Source organism: Echinops telfairi, unplaced genomic scaffold (assembly GCF_000313985.2).
Source record: "Echinops telfairi isolate 266 unplaced genomic scaffold, ASM31398v2 ScPeMD7_5;HRSCAF=22, whole genome shotgun sequence".
Taxonomy (NCBI): Eukaryota; Metazoa; Chordata; class Mammalia; order Afrosoricida; family Tenrecidae; genus Echinops; species Echinops telfairi.
The window spans coordinates 25023819-25048712 of NW_022103901.1; the positions used below are offsets into that span (position 1 = coordinate 25023819).

General features: G+C 55.1%; 2 protein-coding genes across 4 annotated transcripts in view; one reads left to right on the forward strand and one right to left on the reverse strand.

Moving 5' to 3' along the window:
• The window catches only part of GPRC5B (G protein-coupled receptor class C group 5 member B), a 22631-nt gene extending 2574 nt beyond the window's left edge, over positions 1–20057 (forward strand). For 2 of the 3 annotated variants that reach the window (XM_045285978.1, XM_045285977.1), the window contains exons 2-4: positions 8509–9520; positions 17183–17295; positions 18606–20057. In XM_045285978.1, the coding sequence (XP_045141913.1) occupies positions 8515–9520; positions 17183–17295; positions 18606–18650 (1164 nt within the window). In that variant the 5' untranslated portion in view covers positions 8509–8514 and the 3' untranslated portion in view covers positions 18651–20057. Of the gene's footprint in view, positions 1–2789; positions 2974–8508; positions 9521–17182; positions 17296–18605 lie in introns of those variants that run through there. The other variant, XM_004705743.2, reaches the window with a different exon arrangement.
• A 1297-nt stretch (positions 20058–21354) lies between these two features.
• The window catches only part of IQCK (IQ motif containing K), a 128439-nt gene continuing 124899 nt past the window's right edge, over positions 21355–24894 (reverse strand). The window contains exon 7 of the mRNA XM_030884375.2: positions 21355–22262. Within this exon, the coding sequence (XP_030740235.2) occupies positions 22159–22262 (104 nt within the window). The 3' untranslated portion in view covers positions 21355–22158. The remainder of the gene's footprint in view (positions 22263–24894) is intronic.

Here is a 24894-nt window from a genome sequence, read left to right on the forward strand (position 1 = left end):
GGGGAAACAGGCCTAGAACACTGGCTGGGGAAGGCTTTGAGGTGGGAATGATCCAGAAGCTGAACAAAGGCCATTGTGGCTGGAGGGAGTAGGCAGATGTGTGCCGAGGGGGGAAGGGGCCCATGGAAAAGACTTGAGTCAGAGAACCTTGAAGAGAGTTTGAGCAGGGGCCCAGCCTTTCAAATATGCCTGCACCTCCCCACGGTGATGAAGAGGCGCCGGGCATCTCAGAGGAGCTGGGTCCACTGGGACTTGAGCCTGGGCAGCCCCAGGAGACAGGAGTGGCTGGGATTTTTAAGCCCACTCCTCACTTTTGAGCAGTTGCTGGCCCTACCCAGTTCCCACCCAGAGCCCACTGTCCTCAGAACCATGCTTCCTGCGAGAGCCACTGTCCACCCCAGAAAGGGTGGCCAAGGATGCAATTTGCATCTAAATGGTTGCTTTTCTCTAAGGGTTGGAGCTACTTTGCATATTCATGACTCACGGAGTTTGTGTTCTTGGGGCCCTGGGTATTTTTTTCATTGGATAGCCCCCACTTCAGCTGGTGAATGAAGGAATGAAGCCTGGGGAATGGAGATTTGGAGGTTGTGCAACTTTGGAAAAGCTATCACCGGCTGCTGCTGATCTGGGAAAGAGTTTAATGTCAGGAAACCTTGTAACCGTATGAGCCCAGCAGGCAGGAAGTGCGCTGCGGCTGTAGCAGGAGTGAGCTGGGACCTCGTGTAACTGCCTGCATTGAGGACCCCGGCTTCTCAGCCCCATTCTGGGCCGCTGCCTGGAATGATGTATCAGGGGATTCCACTGGGGGGGGGGGCGGTTACAGAAGGAAGAGGAAAGGGGCCAGATCCCAGGTGTGCCGTGAATTCCTCAGTCCTCCCCCACGCCCGCTCCCCAGACAATAAGAAGCGGGTCCTGTGTGCCTGGCACTGAGGGTGTTTCACTTCACGTGGTTTTGTCACACCCTCTGTTTGAGGCCTACGAGTGTCATTTTCCCCATTTTGCAGAAGAAGACACTGAGGTTCAGAGAGGTCAGGTGACATGCCCAAGGTCACACAGCTACAAAACCAAGTTCTCTCTGGGGTTCCTCTCCCTAGATCTTCCTCTAGAGGAGATGTGCCAGGTGTGCATAGGGACACGGCACCCACCTGCAGGGCGTATCACACCCCACCTGCTGTGTGACCTAGCATCCTCCCTCCACCCTTGCAGGACTCCCATCACCATCCAGCTGGTCCTGATTCAATGGGGACCCCTCTATAAGGTTTCCAGGACCGCCGGTCTTCATGGGGAACAGGCAGCTTTCTCCCTGGGAGCAGCTGCTGCATTGTAACCGCTGGCCACAGCCCACTAGGGCTCCTCCTTAGAGCAGTGGTTCTCAACCTTCCTAATGCCGAGACCCTTTAATACAGTTTGTCATGGTGTGGTGACCCCCATATGTGGGTAACTGTATGTGGGCAGACCCACCTGGAGACGGATAGAAGAGCAGTGTCTCGGTTCCTAAGACCATCAGAACTAGGGTCTTAGGTGACTCTTGTGAAAGGGTTCTTCAACCCCCAGGTTGAGAACCGCTGTCTTAGAGAAAGTGGGTTTGAGGTACCTCTGACCAACTGGGATGGCGTGGCCTTGGATCTTTGCTGGTAGCAGGCCAGGGGAGGCCGGTTCTAATGGCGCGTTCCCTAGCGGGTTTGTCTATTTGGATCTCCCTGCAGAGAGTGTCTGGTGCCTTGTGAAAGGTCGGGCGTCAGAGCACCCAGCCTGGCCTTGAACTCTCAAGGCTGTATTCAAGGCTGTGACCTTTCCAAGGCAGATCGCCAGGCCCTTCTTCTGAGGCACCCAGTCATCCCAACTTCTGGCTGAGTCATCAAGTGCTTAACTCTTTGTGTCACCCAGGGACTCTTTTCCGGAACCCCAGTTTGTTTTCATCATCCCAGAAACCTCTTGAGGTGGGTGCTGGTCTCACCCTTGTTTTGCCACTGAGTGAATTATAAGTATAAAGCAAGAGAAGTTGCTGCCAGCATCACTGGGTGCTAGCCAGGTGATAAAATGTGCACCTGGGAGGTCTGGCTCCCAAGTTCAGCCTCTTCACAGGGTGCCCTGGAGAGGGCCAGGCTGGGGACATCAGGCTACAGAAGTGGTCTCCACACAACTGCCCTGTCCCCCTCCCCACCCCCTCACAGGAGGGGTCTTGTCTGCAAGACCCTTTTGTGGGGACATGGAGCTGTTTCTTCACCACCTGCCAGGGGCTTTGGGCCCCTCTACAGATCGGGGGTGTATTTGTACGTGTGCTTGTGCCTGTGCTGTACATGTGAATGTGGTGAACTTCAGAGTATCGGAATGAGGCTCATGTTCTAAGCCCGGCTGGCAGCCGAGTGATTAGCATGGGAGCCAAGTCTCAAGGCCGCACACACTAATTCTTCTCTTGGCTCCTTCGGACGAGACGCACGCCTGCGTCCCACGGGCTTATTGCCACATATTCATCTCATCCTATCAGGCCTGCCTCGGGCTAGCCCACAACCTCTAAATGGGCATTGCTCGCTTTGGGGAGCTGCAGAGTTACCAGCCCCGGTTGGTGGGGGGTGGCAACAGGTGGCTAGCGTAGCAGGGTGGAGGGGTTACGGCAGTGGGGAGAGGAAGGTGCCCAGGCCAGGGGCCAGGCTCCCCCTGCTACATCTGTCCTCCTCTCCCTACCTGGGGGTATCTACCGGTCAGTCACCTGCTGGGCTTGTTGCAACACAGACGGGTAAAGCCACCCCGAGTGTCTGAGTGCTGTGAGGGTTCAAGACTGCTTATCAATTCATTCAGCAACTGGATCCTGAAGCCTTCCTGTAGACAAGGCACTGGAGAACAAGACCTAGCAGAAGAGGAAGGAGATCATTGAAAAGTGCCGCCCGTGCTACAGAGACCACGATCAAAAGACTGCATGACCGAGGGAGCGGGGCCCACTTCAGAGGGACCGGCCAGCAGAGGGCCTGCCAGGTGATATTTCTAGAGCCTTCGGCTGCAGTGGCAACTCGGGAACAGTACAGACAGTCCCCCGACGAAATTCAGCTCCTAAATCTGTCTCTGAATTGAGTATGTACATACAGTTTGTGTCTGATATCAGTCAAATGTTGCCTTCGTGCACGAGGTGCCTTTCTGTGCATGAAAGAGCATCAGACACTTCCAGGTGCACTGAATCATCTCTGACATAATCCTGTGGTAGTGACAATGTCTGATGGGGTTGCAGTGCTGCCTCCAGTTGGTAGTACCAGCCATGGTTCGTACCTCACATTGTCACTATCATAGACTGTGTAGCGGTGCGCTGCCTCTCAGTTGGACCAACAGAACCCAGCGCTTGACTGCTCTACTGTTTTCTAGCTCTCTGACCTGGACAGGCCAGCTGACCTCGTCCCACAGTATCCTCTCTGGGGAAAGGCCAGTTGCAATAGCACCCACCCCACAGGACCAGCGTGCAGATAGCCTAAGATGCTGCGCGTGAAGTCCCAAGAAGGGTGCCCGGAACAAGGAGGCTCTGTGTTCTTCCTGCCAGAGCCCCTTGGGGGGTCACACCATTAACTTGAAATGTGAACAAACTTAACGGAGGCTGGCAGTTCAGGTCCAACCAGGGGGGCTGCAGAGGAAAGGCCTGGCAGTCTGCTTTCACAAAACCAGCCATTGACAACCGCGTGGAGCTCAGTTGTATTCTGACACACACAAGTCACCATGCGTTGAAGCAGTGGCTATTACTTTTTGATGCTGCTGCCAACATGGCTGTGAAAGATGGCCGCCAGGCGATTCTGAATCCCAGCAGAAGCCCCAGACAAGCCAGACTCAACTTCATTCTGAGGCCAACCTGCCAGGAAATTGTTCCACACGGTGGGGTGGCTGCTATCTCTTGGAGGTCCTTGCGTCTTGGCACTGAGTGAGGAAGGCTTTCTGAGAGAAGAGGTCACATGACTGGGGAGGAGTATTAGGACTTGTTGGTTGACAAGGGACAGAAACTCGGCTCAAACGGACTTAAGTCAAAAAAATCAGGGGTGGGGGTGGTTTACATGGCCGCCGTAACTGCGAAGACCAGGCCCTGCTGTAGACATGACTGGGCTCAGGCATTTGGCGGGTCATGATTGAGACTCCTCGCCAACACTTTGCTCTTATCTCCAGGTGAACTTTACTCCCCTGTGTCCTCCTGCAGCTCCAGGAGGACATCCTTCTAGCATCAAGGGTGGGGCCTGTCCAGCCCCCGGGCCCTATAAGGTCCGAGAAATCATCAGTACTATCTGACATCACATGCTTCAACAAGGGGAAGCTGTTGCCGCCATCAAATCCACAAGCAAAGACACTCTCTGCCACGGAGTCAATGCCAACTCAGAGCAACCCTATAATAGGGCAGGAGAGAACTGCCCCTGCAGGCCTCCAAGACGGTCACTGTTAATGGGAGTAGAAAGCTCTGTCCTCCCACAGGACACCTGGTGGTTTCAAAGTGTTGACCTTGAGGCTCCCAGCCCAACTTATAACCACTACACCACTAGGGTTCTTGCTACACCATCACCTTAGGAGTGAGTTCATTCAATGTTTGGCCAGTTTGACCCTCTGATGGGGTTATACATATCCAGATGGCAGGACAAGGTCCCCCCACCCTCCAGAATCTAGTTTATCAACCCCAGCAGAAAGTGAAGACCTCTTTCCAATAAATTCCAGCAAAACATCTTAGGGGTGATTCTCGTCGGTCTGGTCCAGGCCTGCTGCCTGTCTGCGGACCCATCACTGTGGCAAAGGTGGGACAATACTCAGATGGCCAGGTCTGAGTCAGGGAAAGCAGGTGTGGGTCTGTTTCCTGAGGCAGAAAGGAAGGCAGCCTGAGACCCAGACTGCGGCCTGAGGAATGCAGCACACATTCAGAAGCAAGGCCGCCATTCCAGTGGGCCATCCCCACGGGTGTCCTGTGATTGGAATGCCAGCCGGGAAGGGGGCGGGTGGGGAAATGAAGTCCACATTGGCAGCTAGGTTTGGAGAGAGGCGAGCCCTCTGGGTCAGTGAGGAGAAGCAGCTGCCCTTTGAGTTGTCAGATGTTTACCAGCCTCCAGGAGCTCCACCCGCTAGCTGCCAGTAGCAATTTAACAACCAAAAATATCCCGAAAAGAAACCCGGACCAAGCCAGTTACGTCGGTTGAATGAATTCCAACTCGTGAGGCTGGGCTGCCAAGCGAAACTGCTCCAAGAGGTTTTCAGGGCTGTGACCTTTGGAGAAGCGGATCGCCAGGACTTTCTTCCAAGGCACCTTTGGGTGTGTGTGAACCTCCAGCTTCTCTGGTTGTGGCTGAGCATGGAACTAAGCGTCCGTGGAAGGGTTGACCAGATCAGGATGACAGAGATCCGCATGGCTGCTTGTCATCCTCCCCGCTACCCTCCGGAGGGGGTTAGTTGCTTGTGAACCAGAGGGCCCACGGGAGGTGGTTCTTGTACTACTGGCATCTGCCATCGATGACCTGGCTGAGGGAACCCGAGTCCCTCCACCATGCTGGTGAGTGGATGGCATTTTGCTCCGACGCATCCAGTTCTTCAGCGCTGGTTCCCAGCAGGCTGGCGGGGCTGGGTACCACGCAGGACCATGGAGGAAGGAAAGTGTCCACAGCATGGACCCCCTATCCGAAGGTGGGCCCCAGGAGTTAATGCCAGTGAGCAGTTTTTGTTTTGTTTTTTTAATTAATTATTAATTGGGAGTTAGTACAGGTATCATATCATTCCCTAGTTCAATCACATCAAGCAGTATTATACAATTGCTACCACAATCAGTTTCAAAACATTCTTTTTCTCCCAGAACTTTTTGACATCGTCTCCTTTTCCAATGTTACTGTTTTTCTTTTTTTTTATTAAGAGATTATTTTATTGGGGGTTTTTACAGCTCTTATAACAATCCTTACTCAATTGTATCAAGCATCTTTGTACATATCTTGCCATCATTATTTTCTTTTTGATCCTTTGGTATCTATCAGCTCCCCTTTTCTTCCCTCCCCCAGCGAGCAGTTTTAAGAGCTATGTCTCTTAATGTGCTGAATGTTCTCCAAACCAAGTCTTTAAAGCAGTGGTTCTGAACCTTCCTAATGCCGCGACCCTTTCATACAGTTCCTCATACTGTGGTGACCCCCCACCATAACATTATTTTGTTGCTACTTAATAACTGTCATTTTGCTACAGTGATGTTTTCCAATGGTTTTAGGCAACCCCTGTGAAAGAGTCGTTCAACCCCTAAAGGGGTCGAAACCCACAGGTAGACAGCCAAATAGGTTAGGAACTGCATAGTTGTGTGTGGACAGAGCATACGCTGCCACGATGGCAGGCCGTGTGACTAGGAAGCCATCAGGGACGGCCTCGGGAGTGGATCCTGGTCTTCCCTTGCCAGAGCAGGATGCTGGGATACTTGATACAGCACAAGGGTCCAGATGGGGTAGAGTGGGCCCCACAGGCTGGCCAAGGCTGCAATCCTGACTAAAGCAGGTGACCACACCTTTCTCTGGTAGGTGGCTGGTAGGTTCAAAGCTCTGACCCTTTGGTTAGGGCCTTGTGCTTACATACTGCATCACCAGGGCTTGGGGATGGGGAGGTGTCTCAAAATGTAATTCCACTGCAGCTCTCTCCCAATAAGGTGGGCGGATATCTCAGGGTGGTCTTTCAAGGGGGCCTGACCTGCCCCACCGGGATAGGATGGAGGAAATCCACCTGAGGGGGGCAGACTCCCCTCCAGAGGAAGGTTGGTGGTTCTGGAGTAGAACAGGAGCCTGAAGAAAGAGCCTTTCATTCCCTAAGGACTTCCTTCACACAGTGTGTGAGCTAGAATTGACACAGTGGGTCGCTGCCTAGGTCAGTTTTGCTTGCCTGTCCCCCCATCCCACCCCCCAACATTTGACTTCATCTTGGGGCATTTCTTCTGCCTCACAGCTGGAGGAAAAGGGCTACCAGCCCCTTGGGGGGGGGGAGTCCAAGGATGCTGCTTCAATCACACATACACACACATCACCTCAAAGAATGATTCCGCCGCAAAGACAATCATGTGGACCACGCTGAGAAAGCTAGGTGTACTGTACACTGACCTGCCAGGTGAAGGTCCTGCCCCTGACCAGGAAAGGAAGTGGAGGACGAAGAACCAAAGATATGGGCAGAAGAAACCGACCAGGGGCTCCGTGGACAGTAATGGTGTGACCTTGGCCAGGGTCTGAGCTGAGGACCCAAGCACCGAGATCAGTGGCGGAGGAGCAGTGTCATGCAAGGAGGGGCACAGGAAGGGGTGACAAGAGGCCTGAGGTACGCCAATGACGGGGCTTTGGCCTGAAGACCAGACCTGCAGGGCCGGGGGTGAGGTTGGCCAGGACACAGCTGAGTCGCCTGATTCTCAGTAGGTCCGGTCTGTAAGGCACGGTGAACGTTGAGCACATTCATGCTGGACCTGCATGTGCACCAGCTGACCTGTGGCCTTCACACCTCTGCGCATGCCCGTAGTTTCAAATGCCCCGTACCTGAGGTGTGGGTCTGGGGGTCACGAGTACTTTTGTAGCAAGTGATGGATTCACAAATACGGACCCTCTGAATACTGAGTGCCACGGAGGCCACGTGTGAGGCTTCTAAAAGGGGGTGGTCGTTTCTAGGAGTTGGGTCATGACTTTGGCTCCCCCATCCCCCAGGACCCTGTTAGCCATTGGGGGCTGAAGGTGTTGCTCCGCCCCCGTCCATCCCAGCAGCCATGGGTGATCATTACTGAGGCTGAAGAGGTCTTGTCTGTTTTTGAGAAGTCAGACAGACCAGACTGGTGTCAAGTTCACCGCCTACAAAAGGAGGTAGAGAGGCACTGAGTGCCCCTCCCTGCCTTCCAGTCAGCCACCCAGAGGTGGTTCCTGGTTAATGAGGCCACCGGGTGAGGGAGGGAGTTCAGCAGCCCGGATCTGTGTTGTCTTGGTGTGAGTGCCTTTTGTAGCTCCGCTTCCCACCACTCCCCATGGCTCCCTGGCCCGTCAGGGAATTCCTTGGTTCCTCCAAAGTGCCCTGAGTTTGTAGCTCGTGTGCCAGCCAGATGCAGGGTCGTTTCTTGTACTTGGGCAGGCTCTTTGCTCTGGCTGCAAGTGCAAATGGGCCCTAGCCTGGGCCTCCTCTGCCCTGTGGGGTCCTCGCTGCCTCAGCCAAAGGGTGCTTTTCCCCAATGCACCCATAGGTGCCAGACGGGCTAAAAGAAACATTGCTCATATAAATTCCGACTCATAGTGAGCCTACAGGACAGCATAGAACTGCCCCATAGGGCCCTAAAGCCGTCCTCTTGACACAAGCAGACTGCCACATCTTTCTCACCCCGAGAAGCTGGTGGATTTGAACCACCGACCTTTGGGTGAGCAGCCTAGCTCTCAACCCCTGCATCACCAGGACAGCCTTCCCCTATGGGCCATCAGATATGTAAAAAGAAACTGAGGAGGTAGGTGACTCACCACGAATTGTTCTTTCTTCCCCGCCCGCCACCCTTCTCCTGGAACGGATGGACTCCAATCTCAGAGAAAGATGAGCGCCCACCAGGCCCCCGCCTTGCTCCTGTTCTTCATGCTCGCCGCCGGGGCGGCGGAGAACGCCAGCACATCCCGCGGCTGCGGGCTGGACCTCCTCCCGCAGTACGTGTCCCTGTGCGACCTGGACACCATCTGGGGCATCGTGGTGGAGGCCGTGGCCGGCGCCGGGGCCCTGATCACGCTGCTGCTGCTGCTGATCCTGCTGGTGCGGCTGCCCTTCATCAAGGACAAGGAGAAGAGGGACCCCGTGGGCCTCCACTTCCTCTTCCTCCTGGGGACCCTGGGCCTCTTCGGGCTGACGTTTGCCTTCATCATCCGGGAGGACGAGACCATCTGCTCGGTGCGCCGCTTCCTCTGGGGCGTGCTCTTCGCGCTCTGCTTCTCGTGCCTGCTGAGCCAGGCGTGGCGTGTGCGCAGGCTGGTGCGCCACGGCAAGAGCCGCTCGGGCTGGCAGCTGGCGGGCGCCGCGCTGTGCCTGATGCTGGTGCAGGTCATCATCGCCGTCGAGTGGCTCGTGCTCACGGTGCTGCGCGACGCCAAGCCGGCCTGCGCCTACGAGCCGCTGGACTTCGTGCTGGCCCTCACCTACGACATGGTCCTGCTCGTGGCCGCCCTGGGGCTGGCGCTCTGCACGCTGTGCGGCAAGTTCAAGAAGTGGAAGCAGAACGGGGCCTGCCTCCTGGTCACCACCTTCCTCTCCGTGCTCATCTGGGTCGCCTGGATGACCATGTACCTGTTTGGCAACGCCGAGCTGAGGCAGGGAGAGACCTGGGGGGACCCCACCTTGGCCATCACGCTGGTGGCCAACGGCTGGGTCTTCGTCATCTTCCACGCCATCCCGGAGATCCACTGTGCCATCCTCCCGGCCCCGCAGGAGACCACGCCCAACTACTTTGACACGTCACAGCCCAGGATGCGGGAGACGGCCTTCGAGGAAGACGTGCAGCTGCCGCGGACGTACATGGAGAACAAGGCCTTCTCCATGGACGAGCACAGCGCAGGTGGGTCGGGGCCCGCGGGAGGGCCCTGCTGCTCTTCCCGAGGGACTCAATGCCCCATTCCAGGCACTCATGGGGGTCCCCCAAACCAGCCCTGGGCATGGAGTTTTACTCTCCTTTTTTATTTCTCCCCTGTACCAATTGCCAACTAATTGAATACAGAATTCTAGATTTTTTATTTAAGAAGTCACAAGTGGCCATGCTGGGCCAACATCGCCAACATCACCCCTACACATACACACACAGAGCCAAAGCTGCCCCTTTTGCTGACCACACCACCCCCTCCTGCCCCTGGCCCTGTCACTCTGACACTCATGCTCATCCCTGGACTATTTGGTGGACAATGTATGTGCCAGGTGGCAGCAGTGGACTGCGAGGGTCAGTGCTCTTGTCCCTTCCCCACCTCAGACACCGAGAATGTAGGAATTTGGACCCGGGGTCAGGTGTCTGGGTCCCATTCTTGGCTCTGCCCATTCCTAGATGTGTGGCTTTGAGAATATTACTCAGCCTCTCGGAGCCTTCATTTTTCCTCTCTGTGAAACAGGCATGAGAGTCTTTTGGGTAGAGACATGAGGCAGTGATATCATAATTAGCGAAACGTCCCTGCAGATCCTGCCCTGTGGCATGTGGTCCCCTTGATAGTGGAGCCTGAGGTGACAGCTGGGTATGGGCAGGTGGCAGGGGAGTCGGGCACACCAGAATGGCAGAAACACTACCCTGAGCAGTTGTGCCTCAGTCTTGCCAGGGGCCCTCTGGGGACTCTGGAATTAGTCTCCTCAATGACCCTCTGAAGGACAGGGCCTGGGGCTTTTAACTACCCCCTCCTAGTTCCCACTGTCATGATCACCCCCCCTCATCCTGGTGACTAGCTGGACACAACCCCTGGCCTTACGGCAGTGTTGTCTGGGTGCACAGGGCTGCAGGCTGCTGCAGGCCGACTGGCGGGGAGGGGGGAATGGGATGTAACAGGCACCTGGACACCTTCTGTCAGCAATTACAAAGTGGCTAAGGAGTATTGATTAGGTTCTCAGAACTCAAAATCAATAACGGTGTCATTTCCCTGTCACCTCAAGCATATCAGGGACTTCCAGAGGGACCCGCATCGAACCACTGCTTTCGAGTCTGTGCTAGTGTGTAGCCACCCTACAGGCAGAGTAGATTTGCCCCACGGGGCTTTCTAGGCAGTTATCCTTACGGAAGCAGACTGCCACTCTCCCTCTGTGCAGCCAGGGCTTCAGCTAAGGGCCTGACCACTGGGCCACAGCAGCCCTTACTGTAATGATGGAAGGAGAAGAAGGGTAGTTCTTCCCAGTCGGAGCAGAGCTCGAAAACCAAACCGCTCATGCCCTCAGGATTCCACTTTGCGGCGGCCCTGTGTCTCACAAAGCCAGTGAGCGGCGCAGGGTCTTGTGGGCTGTGACCTTCAGAGGCAGTGCTGTGGGGAGGAGCTGAGCCTGCAGTCTTGACTCACCGTGACCCTGTAGGATGGAGTAGCATTGCCCCTTTGAGGTCCCACGGCTAGTGTCCTAGGGAAGCAGACTGCCACAGCTTTCCCTTGGGTGGCTGGTGGGTTTGAACTGCAGTTTTCAGTGAACAGCCAGCCCTTTAACCACTGTGCTACCTAGGAGTAGCAGCTACAAAGACAAATGCACAGCCACCAAGTTGACACAACTGAAAGCAAGCCTACAGACCAGAGTAGAGACGGCCCTACAAGGTTTCCTTTGGTTGGCAGTGAGCGCTTTAACCACTGTGCCAACAGGGCTCCTTCCAAAACCGAATGCTTTGCCATCCAGCTGATTCCGACTCAGGTAACCCAATAAGACGGGGTAGAACTGCCCCCCTGTGGGTTTCTGAGACTACAAACTCTTTAGGGGAGTAGAAAGTCCCACATTTCTCCCAAGGAGTGGCTGGTTTCAAACTGCTGACTTTGCAGTTAGCAGCCCAAGGCATAACCACTATGCCACCAGGCCTTCTTAGGAGTGGCATAAACCAACCAAATCCAAACCCACAACCATCAGCCTATTTAGGGTTTCCGAGGCTGTCAATTGTTATGGGAGCAGACAGATAGCCTCATCTTTCTCCTGAAGACCAGTCAGTGGTCTTGAACCACTGACCTTGCAATTAGCAGCCAATGCCTAACCCGCATGCCAATGTCTCCATTAGTGAGCGCTAGATGGCAGGTGCTGACAGATAGCCTCATCTTTCTCCTGAAGACCAGTCAGTGGTCTTGAACCACTGACCTTGCAATTAGCAGCCAATGCCTAACCCGCATGCCAAAGTCTCCATTAGTGAGCGCTAGATGGCAGGTGCTGTCCTAAGTATTTAACCGACGTGTATCCTAAGCCTCACGTCTGCTCGGTGAGGCAGGCACCACTGCAGTCCCTGGTTGACACGAACAGTCGGAGGTGTGAAGGCATTGGATCATTCCCAAGGACGTATGGCTGGGATGTGGCCCAGACCACAGACCCCTCCCTTGCTTTGTGCAGTTCGCCCAGGTGCCAGTAGCATGGGCAGTGCTGAGTTTGCTGGTCATGATGCAGGATTAGCCCTGCTCGCCCGCTGCAGGCTGTCAAAGGAACATGTGTGTCACCCACAATCTTCCTTCTCCCCGGGGTAGGACCCTACCTCCTGGCTCCTGCCATCCCTTACCAGCTGTCGATTTGTCAGATTGTTGGAGCCATATGAACTCCGAAGAAGGTTAAGGCACCTCTGTGGAAGCCTGCTAATCTGACGTCCTGGGCAGAAAGGCCAGAAGGCCAGCCTAGCTTTGCTATTCGGCTCTTACTCTCTCCCTTTCTTCAGAAAGGCGAGGCGCAGCGAGTTGTCCAGGAGGCAGGGCCAGGTTGGAACCCCCATAGGAGTGGGGAGAAGTGTCCAGGCCTTCATCCTCCACCTCTCCTAGTTCATGGCGTAGTGGTTTCGGTGAACTATTGGGTGGCAGGGGAATCCACCAGCTGCTCCTTGGGAGAAAGATGAGGCTCTCGGGTCCCCCAGATTCACCCTGTGGAGCAGTTCTGCTCTGTCCTATGGGGTCACCATGCATCGGAATGGGCTCCATGGGTCCTGGAATCCACCCAAGTGTCCGAAAGGTGAGGCTGTTGGACCCCAGGCGCAGCTGGGCATCCACCCTGGGAACCACGCATTAGCACTTGTGTGTCCGCCCAAGGAACATGGGCTCCCGGGTCGGTCAGCAGCCCCGCAGCTGGCTAAGGGGAGCTATGGGGGCTGCAGCCCTGTGTGTCACACAGGCATGCCCCACAGCCGGGCGGGGTCCTTTCCACCAGCTCCTTTCATTTCCCAAACCAAAATCATTTATTTTCCCTCTGCGGGTGATAAAGGATCGATGCTAATCTTGTAGAAGGTTCAAGTAAGGAAACAAGTAGAAACTGTCCAGAAGCATCCCCATGACCCCCGCCCCCAGGGCTACCAGGCGGCAATCAGAGTGCGCATGCCCACGCCCAGATGGCAGTGCTGGCGCAGGTAACCTGGGCTGTGCACGTGCAGCACCTGGCCACTTTCAGAACTTGCTGTTGCCTGCTGGCGGCTGGGAACCACTAAGCGTTTCGCAATATACCATATTTTCCCACTCAGTGGCCCTGGATGGGAGAGTTAAACAAACTCCCTGCCATCAAGTCAGTGCTGACTCATAGCGACTCCTGGGGGTGTTCCGAGACTGTCCCTGTTAAGGGAAGTAGAAAGCCCAGTCTTTCGCCCGCAGAGTGCAGGGCTACTAGTGGTTTCGAACTGCCAACCCTGAGGATCGCAGCACAACACGTAACCCACGGCACCACCAGGATGCCTATGAGGCTTTTGTTGGCCCTCGTCTTTGTAGGAGCCGATGGCCGGATCTTCCTCAGGCGAACCTCTTCTGTATTGGCTTCCTTCTGCCTTTCCACTACCACAAACAAGGAGCCCTGCTGGCACAACGGTTAAGCGCTCGGCCTAAAGGTTGGCAGTTCAAACGCCCCTATGAAGAGTGCCAACGCCGCAGAACACCTTCCAGGAAGTTCTCTTCTGTCGCCCGGGGTTACTGGGAGGCACCCACGGGCCCCAATAGCAACAAACAACTATTATTTCAAGAGTGAGCCCCCTTGGCCATTCACCTTTGTGCACTTCTTGGGAGGTAAATATATATATATATATATGCCTTAGAGCACAGGGTAGCATCTGCTTTACACCTTAGCCGTGGTGTTGGATGCTTGCCCAGAAAGAACTCATTTACCACTGCTCCTCACAGCTGTGTTCCAGCCCTGTCCCCTGCCTCCTCACCAGCTCAAGCTCCTGGATAGCGCAGTGAACCCCTCCACTGCGAACCCAAAGGTCAGAGGATCAAGGCACCCTGCCCCTTCTGGGGAAACCACAGCCGTCGCCAACCCTGTGCAGCGCAGTCTCACCCCCACCCCCCACCCCATATGCCCACGAGTCAGGGTCAACTCAATGGCAGCTGGTTTACTGGTTCCCAACCATGGATGTTGTCAGACCGTATTTCCCAATAGTCCTGTTTGGGTCTGCCAGTTCTCTGCTTGTGGAAGGAAGGAAAGCAACAAAATCGTTCCAGAACCAAAACTCACCTGGGAGCAGCAGGCAGGCCCCAGGCCAGGCCAGGCCAGGCGCCTCTGGGGGATTCACAGGACGGCTGATTGGAGTCCAGGCTACCATCCCTTTGTTCTAGAAACCCTTGCTCTGCTGCCTGGGGGACTTCTGGGCATGCTCCCTGGCCCGATGAGAATAGCTGTTGGCATCCTTGGTGTTGCCCTCAGCCAGCTTGTAATGTAGGGAGGGAGCCAGGCCCTGGCTGAGAGGGACCTTCCCCCTAGCCCTCGTGCCCAGACTTGTGCTGCGGCTTGTCCTGTTGCCCCTGCATGCCAGCCCTCCTGCCAGCCTCGGGCTCTTTCCCATCCAAAGTATCCCAGCACCCCCAGGAAAGGGCAGGGGCACCCCTGGGCTGTTCTGTGGCACCCCCAGACTCTATACGTCCGTATTTCCTTCTTCAAAGTGGGAACGTCAGCCTGCTGCTCATCAGTGATCATCAACCCAGGCATGAGGTGTGTGCTAAAAGATTAAAATACACTGAGGGATGTCGCACCTCCGATCACATCTTGGAAAGCGCTAACAAGCCACCCTTGGTGTTCACCTCTCAGTGGAGCCAGAGGTGGGCTCTTGCCTACTGCTGGGAGGGGGCCCAGGGTTGTGTACACACCGGCCCCCCCGCACCTCAAGGAAGTCTCTGAGTTGGTGTCGGGGGATGACCAAACTGGCCAGAGGAGAACACTGCCATTTGGCCTAGGGCCTCTGAGTGAGCCCTGCTCAGCTTCTCAGAGCTGACCCAGGTCAGGACAGGGTGTTAGTCAGTCTGGTTTCTTGAAGTTGTAAGCAATATAAAAACCCAATCTGAATCACCTTAAGCCACAACAGCGGTGTTGCGTTAAGGGTTCCAGAAACAGCTCAACTCAGGAGGCTGTAACCATGACAGGCTGGTTTGTGTCTCTTGACTTTGTTCCGTCATGGCAACCCACAGTCCGACACCAGCATGGAGTCCCGGTAGAAAAAAAGAGGGCCACGTATACGCGTGGAGACATCCCAGGGCTGCCTCCGGTTGGGGCTGAGTGCCTTTCCCTGAGCGCCGATTCCAAACCCAAACCAAACTCACTGCCATGGAGTCAGTGCTGATTCACAGCGACCCCCTGTGGCTTTTCAAGACCGGGACTGTTGATGGGAGTAGAAAGCCCACTCTCTCTCCTAAGGAGCTGCTGGTGGTTGCGAACTGCCGACCATGTAGATCGCAGCCCAATGTGTAACCACTATACCACCAGGGCTCCTACGTGACCAGGCCTAAGTGACGAGTCCTCTCCCCCACCCCAGGCCAGGAAAGCAGGCAGCTCTAGACAAAGCTCACAGGAATCTAGTGCTGGTGAGAATATGCCCCGGCAAAGAACCACAAATAAGCCCTGCAGAGAAGGACGCTCAGGATGGGCTCTCCGCAGGTGGGCAGTAGAAACAACTTGTGCCCCTTGGAAGGAAAAGTGGTATGAGACTCTCCTGCCTCAGCAGGCCAAGTCTCTGCTCTGTTTGATCTTCCCTCTCAAGCAGGGCTTCGGTGCTGTCTCATCTGCACCCCGTTGCACTTCCAACTCCCTGTTTGGCTCCGTGGGGAGAACAACTGGTGTGAGCTCATTGAAGACCTGGAAGACAGTTGACGGAAGTCTGCCTTGGAGCGCACATGCCCCACTACACCCCACCGGTCATGACTCACGTGACCCCACATGGGTCAGAGTAGAACGGTGCAGTATTGGGGCTTTCTGAGGTTATTTTATAAATACTATTGATTGGGTTTTCGGTGAAGGCTTACACAACTGTTTAGGTTCTCAAAGACTGGCTTTTTGGAAGTAGATCGTCAGGCCTTGTGTGCGGCCAGGTTGCCTAGAGAAACAAATCCAGTGACGCTCACATGTGTCAGAGAGAGCGTGATCTCAAGAAGTCATTCTACATCCAGCGAGCAACTCCCAGCCCAGTGCAGATCCAGGTGGAAGTCGATACCCGTCCATAAGTCCCTCTCCAGACTCATGCAGCCCCATGCATGATGCAGAAGGCAGGAAGACCCCAGGCTGGTGGGCGCAGCAGAGCTGTGTGGGTCCAATGACGGGGGCTGCATCACAGGAAAGTGAAGGCAGAGGGGGCAGGGGACCTGCCGCCAGAGAGACATTTATCCTGGTCGCACCTCCAGAGGAAGTCATCAAGCTGAGACCTGACTCACAGGCTAAACTCCACCCATATCTTCTCTCACAGGCTAACTAACGCTCCCAGGCCTTTCTTCCAAGATGCCCCTGGGGGACTTGAATCTCCAGCTTTTTAGTTCGCAGGTGAAGTGTGTAGGCGATGTCCTCTACCCCAAACTCGGAGCGATCCCCAAACTCAGGTTCCTTCTAAGGGACTACGTTAATAAAAGGACTATCTGTACCTAATGTGGGCGGGGGAGATATGGAGGCTGAGAACACAGGTTCTCTGGTTCAGATGTAGGTGCTGACACGACCCCTTTGGGAGGCCCCTCCCGGTGAGGCTATCTTGGAGAACGAAGGTGGTGACGATGCCAGGCCTGATCCGGTTCCACTATTTTCCCTCCGAAGCCTAGCAGCTGGGGACCCGCCTCCCAGTGTAAGCCACTGGGCTCCAGAGTGCCCTTTTGTCCCTGTGGAGAGAGAAACTTGCACATGTGGGGGAGTCCCTCTGCCCCTGCCGACCACAGTATGCACCTCACACCTGGGTTCCCAGTTTCCTGCCTCGGGGTCCCCAGAAGCAGCGTGCTGTGTGAGAGACCATGGGCTGCTTTGGACATAGATGCTGCCCCCCTGAGTGAGGGGGCCTTCTGACATGGGGGCCCCTCTTGCCAGGCATCCTGCAGCCGCTGCATGGGGTAAGGGGGGAAAGCCCAGCACCTGGAGGAGCAGCCTGAGCCCTCAGACTTCCCAGCCCCGTGGTAGAGCCTGAGAACAAAGCCCCTTTGAGACTTTTGTTTTGATTCAGGCTTGTGACAAAGGGGAGGAGCCAGTTGGGGGTGGGGGCTTGGGGAGTGAGCAGCTTTGATGCAGGGGAAGAAAACAGGAAAAAGAATCTCTCTCTCCCCCCCCTTTTCCCTCCCCCATGTCGCATTGCCATCCATGCCCTCAGCTCTGCGAACGGCGGGATTTCGGAACGGCAGCTTGGGAAGCAGGCCTAGCGCTCCATTCAGGAGCAACGTGTATCATCCCACTGAGATGGCCGTTGTGCTCAACGGCGGGACTGTAAGTATCAAGAGGTGATGTGTTGTCAGGAGGCCTAAGTGTGTCCTGTGCTGGGGAGCAGCGTCGACAGGAACAGGATGCTCTGGGCGGCTCTGTGGACACACTGCAGCTAGAATGCATGCCACGCTTCCGACTTCTCTCCGGCCCTTTCTGCACGCAGGGAGGACCCACCTCTATGTAGCCAACGTCCCCGGACTCCTCCCGGGGCCCAGGGTCCTGAGGGCTCTTGCAGCCAGTGTGAATTATTTGGCTTCCCTTAGTCAGTGCCTGGACACCCCCGCCCCCCCCCCCAACCAGGTGACTCCTGGGAAACACTGGGGCACTTCCTGCTTAATGTACGTTCCCTTCCCTGGGCTCCCCAAATCTGTGTGGCCCTGCTGGGCTCTGACCTCCCCACCCTCCCTTGCTGGGCCCCACTCCCTGCAGATGTCTTTAGACATTGAAATGATTCCCAAGCCTCCAACCAAGCACACACCAACAAAAGTAAGGAAAGAAAGGGGGCAGATCCGGGGTCCCTGAATCTGATGCCAAACAGACGAAGCACAATTGTTACTGTTCACATTATTTTCCTCCATGGAATGACATCATTTTCTCCTACAATTCCAAAACGCACCCTCATCCCCTCTCTGCAGACATAGCTGCATGCTTCTTTCAGAAAGGGCGCCTGATCCAGTTAACATGTGCCCACTGGGTTCCATTCTTTCTGTCATGTGCCAGTTCCATCATTCAGCCTGAGCATTTCCTTTGCATGGAAGCTGGGGTTGGGCTTGGGCCTCCAGCAGGAAGCCCTGGTTTTATTTGGGGAACATAGGTTTCCATAGCCTGCTGAGTGTGGCAGGCTAGGAGTGGTTTGGAAAGGGCTATAGGACACACCGATCCACAGATGTGGGTTGTTTGGGCCCCCTGCCAGCCACTGGGCTGGTTTATTGTCAGGTGCTAAGAATAGCGGGGCCCTGACTCACCAACACGTGGCCTGGGAGTTACAATAAACATGGGTCAGAAACTGCCCATCGGTCACTTCCCCAGCCCTCCCTATCCTTCAGGGCCCTGGACCTGAAAACACCCGGATGTAGAAAGAGAAGTGAGTTTGGGGGTCACCTCTGGGTGAGAGGTGGAGAATTCTAGAAAGAGGAGACATCCTTCATAAGAAGGAGCTGCCGTGCACTGCGGCTGCCGGCAGGTTTTCTTTGGGCTCGCCCAGCTCGGCCGGGTCTGACCCAGTGAGCCATTCTCGGCCACACTGCCACGAGCCCCTGGGAATGTTCCCTTCGCCGAGCGCAGTGTTCTTAGTATCTTATCCTTGTTTCCAGATCCCAACTGCTCCGCCAAGTTACACTGGAAGACACCTCTGGTGAAAGGCTTACGTTCCAGAGAATAAGAATCTCTTACCGATTTTATTCCCTGGCCGGCCGTGTCTTTCTTGAGGGAGGAATCAGTAACAGGAGCCGCACAAGGCCACCCCACAGCCAGGAGATTTGGAAATCCTAGCTGAGGGGCCTTCGAGTAAATGTGAACACTGCTGAACCGAAAAGCTAACCCTGACTGTCCTCCCCCAGCCGCCACACACCTGCAAACACCCCCAAACCAAGCGCAAGCCCCGCCAACTAAAGCCGAGCTCATTGCAAATAGGCTTAGGCCCGCTTTGGAAACGTGGCTCCGAAGACCAACTCATCCGGGGTTCGAGCAGAGCCAGCCAGATTCACAGCCGCTGGGCCAGGCTGCTGGTGGGACATCAAGGCCTCCATCCTCCTAACCCAGCAAGTGCACCTTCCGCCCCCTGGGGCCTTGCAGGGAGAGGACCCTCCCGACCGTGGCAGGGAGAGGTCACAGGAGCAGTGAAGGAGGGTGTGGGTGTGAGTCTGAGACCAGGGATCCTGGCAGGGTGGGGTGAGCTGTACAGCCCGGTGTTACTGGCAGGACCCAGGCAGGTGCCAAAGAAGAGAAGATTCTCACGTGACTGTCAGATGTCAAAGACGGTGGTCCACAGCCACTGCCCCTTCTGCGGGTCTCCTCCCTAAGGCCCACGGCAAGGAAGCCAGCCCTCCCTCCCTCCCTGGTAGAGCTGCAGAAATCCTCTGGGGAGGGGCAGCAGGCAGACGACAGCCCCTTGGCCCGCTCTGCTCTACCAGGCCTGGGGCCACTCCAGGCCCCTCCCTGGGTTTATTTCCACGTTCCTTACAAACGCTCAAATGGGCCACCAGCTTGAAGACCCCCGGGGCCAGTAGACCTTCCCAGGGTGCCTCCTGGAGGTCTGCCAGGCGTCCAGTTCTTGGTCTTTGGGGTGGCGGCTCCAGAGGGCAGGGTTTCCCAGGGGGAGGGAGGGTGATCTGGCTGCTTTGGGAGTGGGGGTTGAGGTACATCAGACCATGGTTGTCTTCCATTTCCACGAGAACGGTTCTCCAAGCCCACTGTCTGTCATGGCTTCCATGTGTCCTGAGCCGGTCACTCCATCACCGCGTGGCATTTCCAGCATCTCGGCCATTCAGCGCCCCATGTCCTCTGCACTGTTTGGCTAGCATAATCACTAGGCGAGTTACAGGGTTTTATTTTAACCTTGGAATGTATGCCCGAGGGTGGGTCCCTTTTGCATATCCGCTAATCACCTCGATTGCTTTTTTTTTTTTCTTTTCTGTAAAACCACCCATAAGCCTTTAACCTTGAAAAGAAAACGAAAAAGGTTCGTGATTTGAGGGGGAAATGACCTCTTCACACGCCAACATGTCTGAGCTGAAAATGTTCTAATAAACCTGACCTTGCTCAAGGCCCCGTCTCTGCTGTGTCCCCTCCCGGCTCCCTGCCGCTCTCCCTGCGGGGCACTGGGGAAACCGAGGCCAGCCCGGTGGCCAGCATATTTCCAGCATACTTGTCTGCCTGCACATGGAGGAGCGCGCGCATGGCACCCAGGCTGCCCCCGCCCAGAGCATGTGCTTGCTTCTAGACAATCCGATTTCAGGCCTCTGATGAGTGACACTGAGTGGACCGAAACGCGTAGTATCGGGGAGGGCCATGCCTGGCGGGGGAAGCGGGGGGTTGCCTGCAGAACCAGTGTCTTGGGATGTAGGGTCTGCACACACCTCGCTCTAGCCTGCTGCAAAACGACCACCTTACACGTTCTCGTGCCAGGAAATGGCTGCTCAGCCCCGATCCCTGGAGACCTTTGGAGCTCTCTGACCCTGCCCGCCAGCGACTCCGTCTCCGGGCCACCCCACCCCACCCTGCCCAGGGAGCCTGCACAGGCTCGTGCGCTCTCAGTTCTCTGTTGCCCGGCCCCACAGCGGTAGCGCAGCCGGAGTGGTGACGAGTGGCGCGACACTCCCAGAAGGAGACGCACACAGCCCTCTGCCGTTGCTCATCCCTGGGTTCTGGCTCCGGTGGGGCAGAGGGCCGGGCACTGGGAAAGGGCAAGAACTTGATTTTGCTAGTGAAGTCACCTGATGAAAACAGACAGCTTTGCCAAAAGGCCGTCTGTGGCAGCCAGCTGCCCCCGGAGCGGAGATTTCAGCACAGGATTCAATGGCACCTCTGTTCAAGATATTTTTGTAACCGAGACTGGGTGGGGGCCGGGGGTGGGGGCAGTGATTGGAAAGACAGCATCTGTGATAAATACCTGATTGTAAGCACAAATCTTTCTGTGTCTGCTTATTAAAATCATGTTGGGACTACAACAGCCACTCTGAGTTCCCATTTCATGGAAAAGTGTCCTTCCATCCCAGATTTGTCTGCTGGCAGTGGAGGGCTGGGGGCGGGGGGCGGCTTTGAGAACTCCCCAGCTGAAAAGGTGTTTGGTGTCTCAAGTGTCTCCAGGTCTTAAGCCCAGCGACTGGAGGTCTGTTGCTTCCACCCCAGGTCCTGGCAGCCCCCTGACGATGGAGGGTGAAAGTGGCCAGGTCTTCACTCAGCAGCTTGTCGGTTGGCTAAGCTGTCAAATGTCTCAGGGCCCAAAGTAGCGAGAGAGCTGAAAGGGAGCATTGTGGCTTTTATAATCCGCTGATGACACCAGCTTACAGTTCTCAGCAGGTGCTTTTTATCCACTGATGAAGAGCCCAGGCTCGTTTTTGACATAATTATATTTATTAAATATATTAATGTGTGTTTTATAGCGTTTCATCTCCCCTGGCTGACTGTTGCATATTTTTTTAAAGCATTCAAGAAATTTCCAGATAATCAATGTGTATCATAAATGAACATGTATAGACATATAGATATTACAAATTTTAAAGGTAAAAAGCATGAGCAGGTAGGTTTTATTTTCAAAATGCTGTTCTTAACACCCAAATAAAGGCTTTACTATTTACGTAAGACGTGTGCTAGCTTGGCAAAACCCCCTAACACAAGTGTGAGGCTGCGGAGTCTGCCTCGGGGCTGAGTCCGGTGTGGAAGCGAGGCTTGGTGAACAGCAAAGCAGAGGGCGGTAAGCAGACGGGTCCCCTAGGCTGAGGCCCGTCCTCTCTCTCATGTGGTCAGCGTTGAACTGTCCCTCCTTGTGGGGTTTGCATTAAGAGCTGTCCGCTTTGGAAATGATCACAAGGATATCTTCTTGGGTTGTTTTTTGAGGAAAGTTGTAGTCACCATGTAAACGGAAAACCCATTTTAGGGAGTTGAGTTTAATTGAAAAAGCAGCTGGGAGCCTGGTAACCAGAGCATTTTCTAAGTCTCTCGGAAGTGGAGTTCATTGGTCAGGTCAGCCGTGGTTGGTGTACAAGGTGCCTGTAGCACGAAAGAGCTGGATGAAATGGCTGGATTGGGGGCAGAAAGGTAAGACTTTGATAATTGTCCTAAAGCGTGTTTGCAATGGGGGTGGGGGTGGGGGGTGGTAGATTCCTGTTTCTTAGAGACCGGGTACCGGTGTGAAAGACGCACATTTTACGAGCATGGGGGCGTGGAGCGCTGGCCGGAAGAGACCCCAGTGGTCCTTAGGATGGTGGACTCGGCTGCATCTGCCTCGTCCTCCTCCATTTTGCTCTTCACTGCAAAGAGATGAGAGCAGAGAGTCAGAGTTGATGTGAGGATCCAGTACCTATCTAGACAGCCTTGGGAATGAGAGCCTTCTGGGTGGCCCAGGAGGCCAGTTGTGCCAAGGCCTACGGAGCACGGACTGTGGCCCCAGCCTGTGGATCCACCAGAGGAGAACACGCTTCCAGTGGTGCTCACGGCCTTTCTGAACTCCATTCAGGGAAAGGTCAAAAGTGTGCTTTGCAGCTTGAAGGGAGTGACGGGCGGAAATGTTACTCCAAGGTCGTGACAGACTCCAGGCTCTGGACTCAGTCCAGTCTGTCACTGCTCACCCTGCCACCCCCCAATTAGACACTCGGTCTATCACTGGGGTCATCTGTCAAGGGCTAGACAGGAACTTGATCCAGGTGATTTCCTGAGGCTGCCAACAGGAAAGTTGGCCAAACGCAGCCTGGTTTATGAGAGAGAAATCCCACACAAATGAAAGAGCCTACCGGGTAGATCTGACAACCCCAGATCCATGGGGAGTGGGTAGGGATGTAGTCTAAAAGACCCTCGTGTTTCTAATTTGCTTGGCTCCAGAATTCAAGTGCTTGCCTCAGGAGCTAATGCCTGGAAGGTGGTTCTGCACAGGCCTCTGGGCCCGGCTGTGTGTGGAGAGCATTGTCCACAGGCTGTTGGGGCTGTTGCCGGGCAGCGGCGGCTTCAGTCAGGCCTGTCACCTGACCTCCAGTGACCAGTGGCACCAGCCAGAGGAGGCACCGGGAAGGTCAACATCTGCGGTGCCGCACACAGTGCAGTCCCAGTGAGACCCATGAGAGCCGCACTGGAAAGGATGGCTTGCTCTGCAATGTCGGTCCTGGGCAGGGTGCAGGGTCACCACTGCCAACATTTGTTTGAGTGGGCAATGTTAGCGCTTCCCTTCTCTGGCGGGTTTCCACCATAACCAGATTCCGGCTTTCACAGGTTTCACTGTATGGATGGACTGTGGTCAGCTGTGAGCCCAGCAGACTTCAAACTGTGGGCCCCCCTCATCACTGGGGGAACCCCGCTTCCAGGCCTTCACCTTCCATGGGAATCCTTGCAGTGTCCGCAGCCCTCTCTTCCATGGATGAAGTCGGGTCTACCACACCCCATCCTGAAGGTCACCCCACTGTAAATAAATGCCCCGGGTAAAGCCAGGGAAGTGGAGGAAGGAGGCCCTGAAGTCACCTCTATTCTCCGTGTCTCAATGTTTTTAACAGTTGGAGCCTGTTGGTCATAGGACTTGTGTGTGTGTGTTTTCAGTGAAAATTGTCCCTTACATAACAAAACCTGCGACAGCTGGAGCCATGTAAGAGAAGGGCCATGCAAATACGTCCCATAAAACAAGTAGTGGGGAATTAGTAGGACTGCACTCTGTCACCCACTGGAGACCGCGGCCTCCAGACTCCCTGCCCTCCCAGATGCCACCTCACGTACAAGCCCTGCAGGCAGCTGCCGGCATCCCAGAAACGGGACGCGGATGCGCTGCTGAATGTCCCACAGCCCAGGCCGAAGGGAGGCCCTGATGTGTGGCATTTGCCAGTTTCCACTGCAGGTGTCAAGCTGCCGGCAAGACCACAGGACACAGATGGGACCAGATGTGCACGCTTCCATGGTGCCAGCCCCAGCACCCCATTAAGGGTGTGCACTAGGTGCTTTGGGAACATTGGGCCTGTTTTTTTGGTGGGGGTCCTCTTTTTTTTTAAATCACTTTATTGGGGGCTCGTACAATTCTTATCACAATCCATCCATCCATCCATCCATTGTCTCAAGTACATTTGTACATATGTTGTCATCATTCTCAAAACATTTTCTTTGTATTTCAGCCCTTGGTATCAACTCCTCATTTTCCCCCTCCCTCCATCCCTCATGAACCCTTGATAATTTACAAGTTATTATTTTTTCATGTCTTACACTGTCTGATGTCTTGGTGGGGGGAGGTTCTCTTTTTTATTAGTGTGTGTGTGTGTGTGTGTGTGTGTGTGTGCGCTTTACAGAGCATTTCCATTTAACAATCCACATGCATCCACACACCAACTCCTATGCTGTTTGCAATCCCCACAGTGGGTCAGCCCCCTCCACCTTCGTCCCTGGGTCCTTCTCTGCTGTCCCCCAGCAACAGAGGCTGCCCTGGTGACCAGTGGCTGGTGCTTCTCTGGAGTGTGTTTCTCCCCACTGTCACAGCCCGTCTTGTCATTTGGGCTTTATGTTGAACCGTGGGGGCATCCGGTCAGTTCCAGGCCCGGAAGATGACTACAGGCCATACTCCCAGGGGTTCCTCCAGTCTCTAGCCAACCACCTCGAGTGTTGGTGCCCATCTTTCTCCCACACTCCAGAACAAGCCATTGTGACCCTTTTCCCAGTGGTCACCCACAGGAGCCCGATGCCCAGGTGGCCTGTCGGTCCCGCAGGTGAATGGTTCCTTGCGTCTCTCCTTTTCTAAACACTCCTTTGCTCTGAACAGGGGAGACCAGCAGCTCACAGACACAGGGCACCTTAGATGACCACTCATAAGTCTCCTAGACCTCGCTGGCTGCTCACCAAAGTGAGATAGGGGCACTGTCTTTGTGGACTGGTCTACTGGTTGCCTCTGCTGTCTTCCAAGACGCGGTCCTGAGCCCC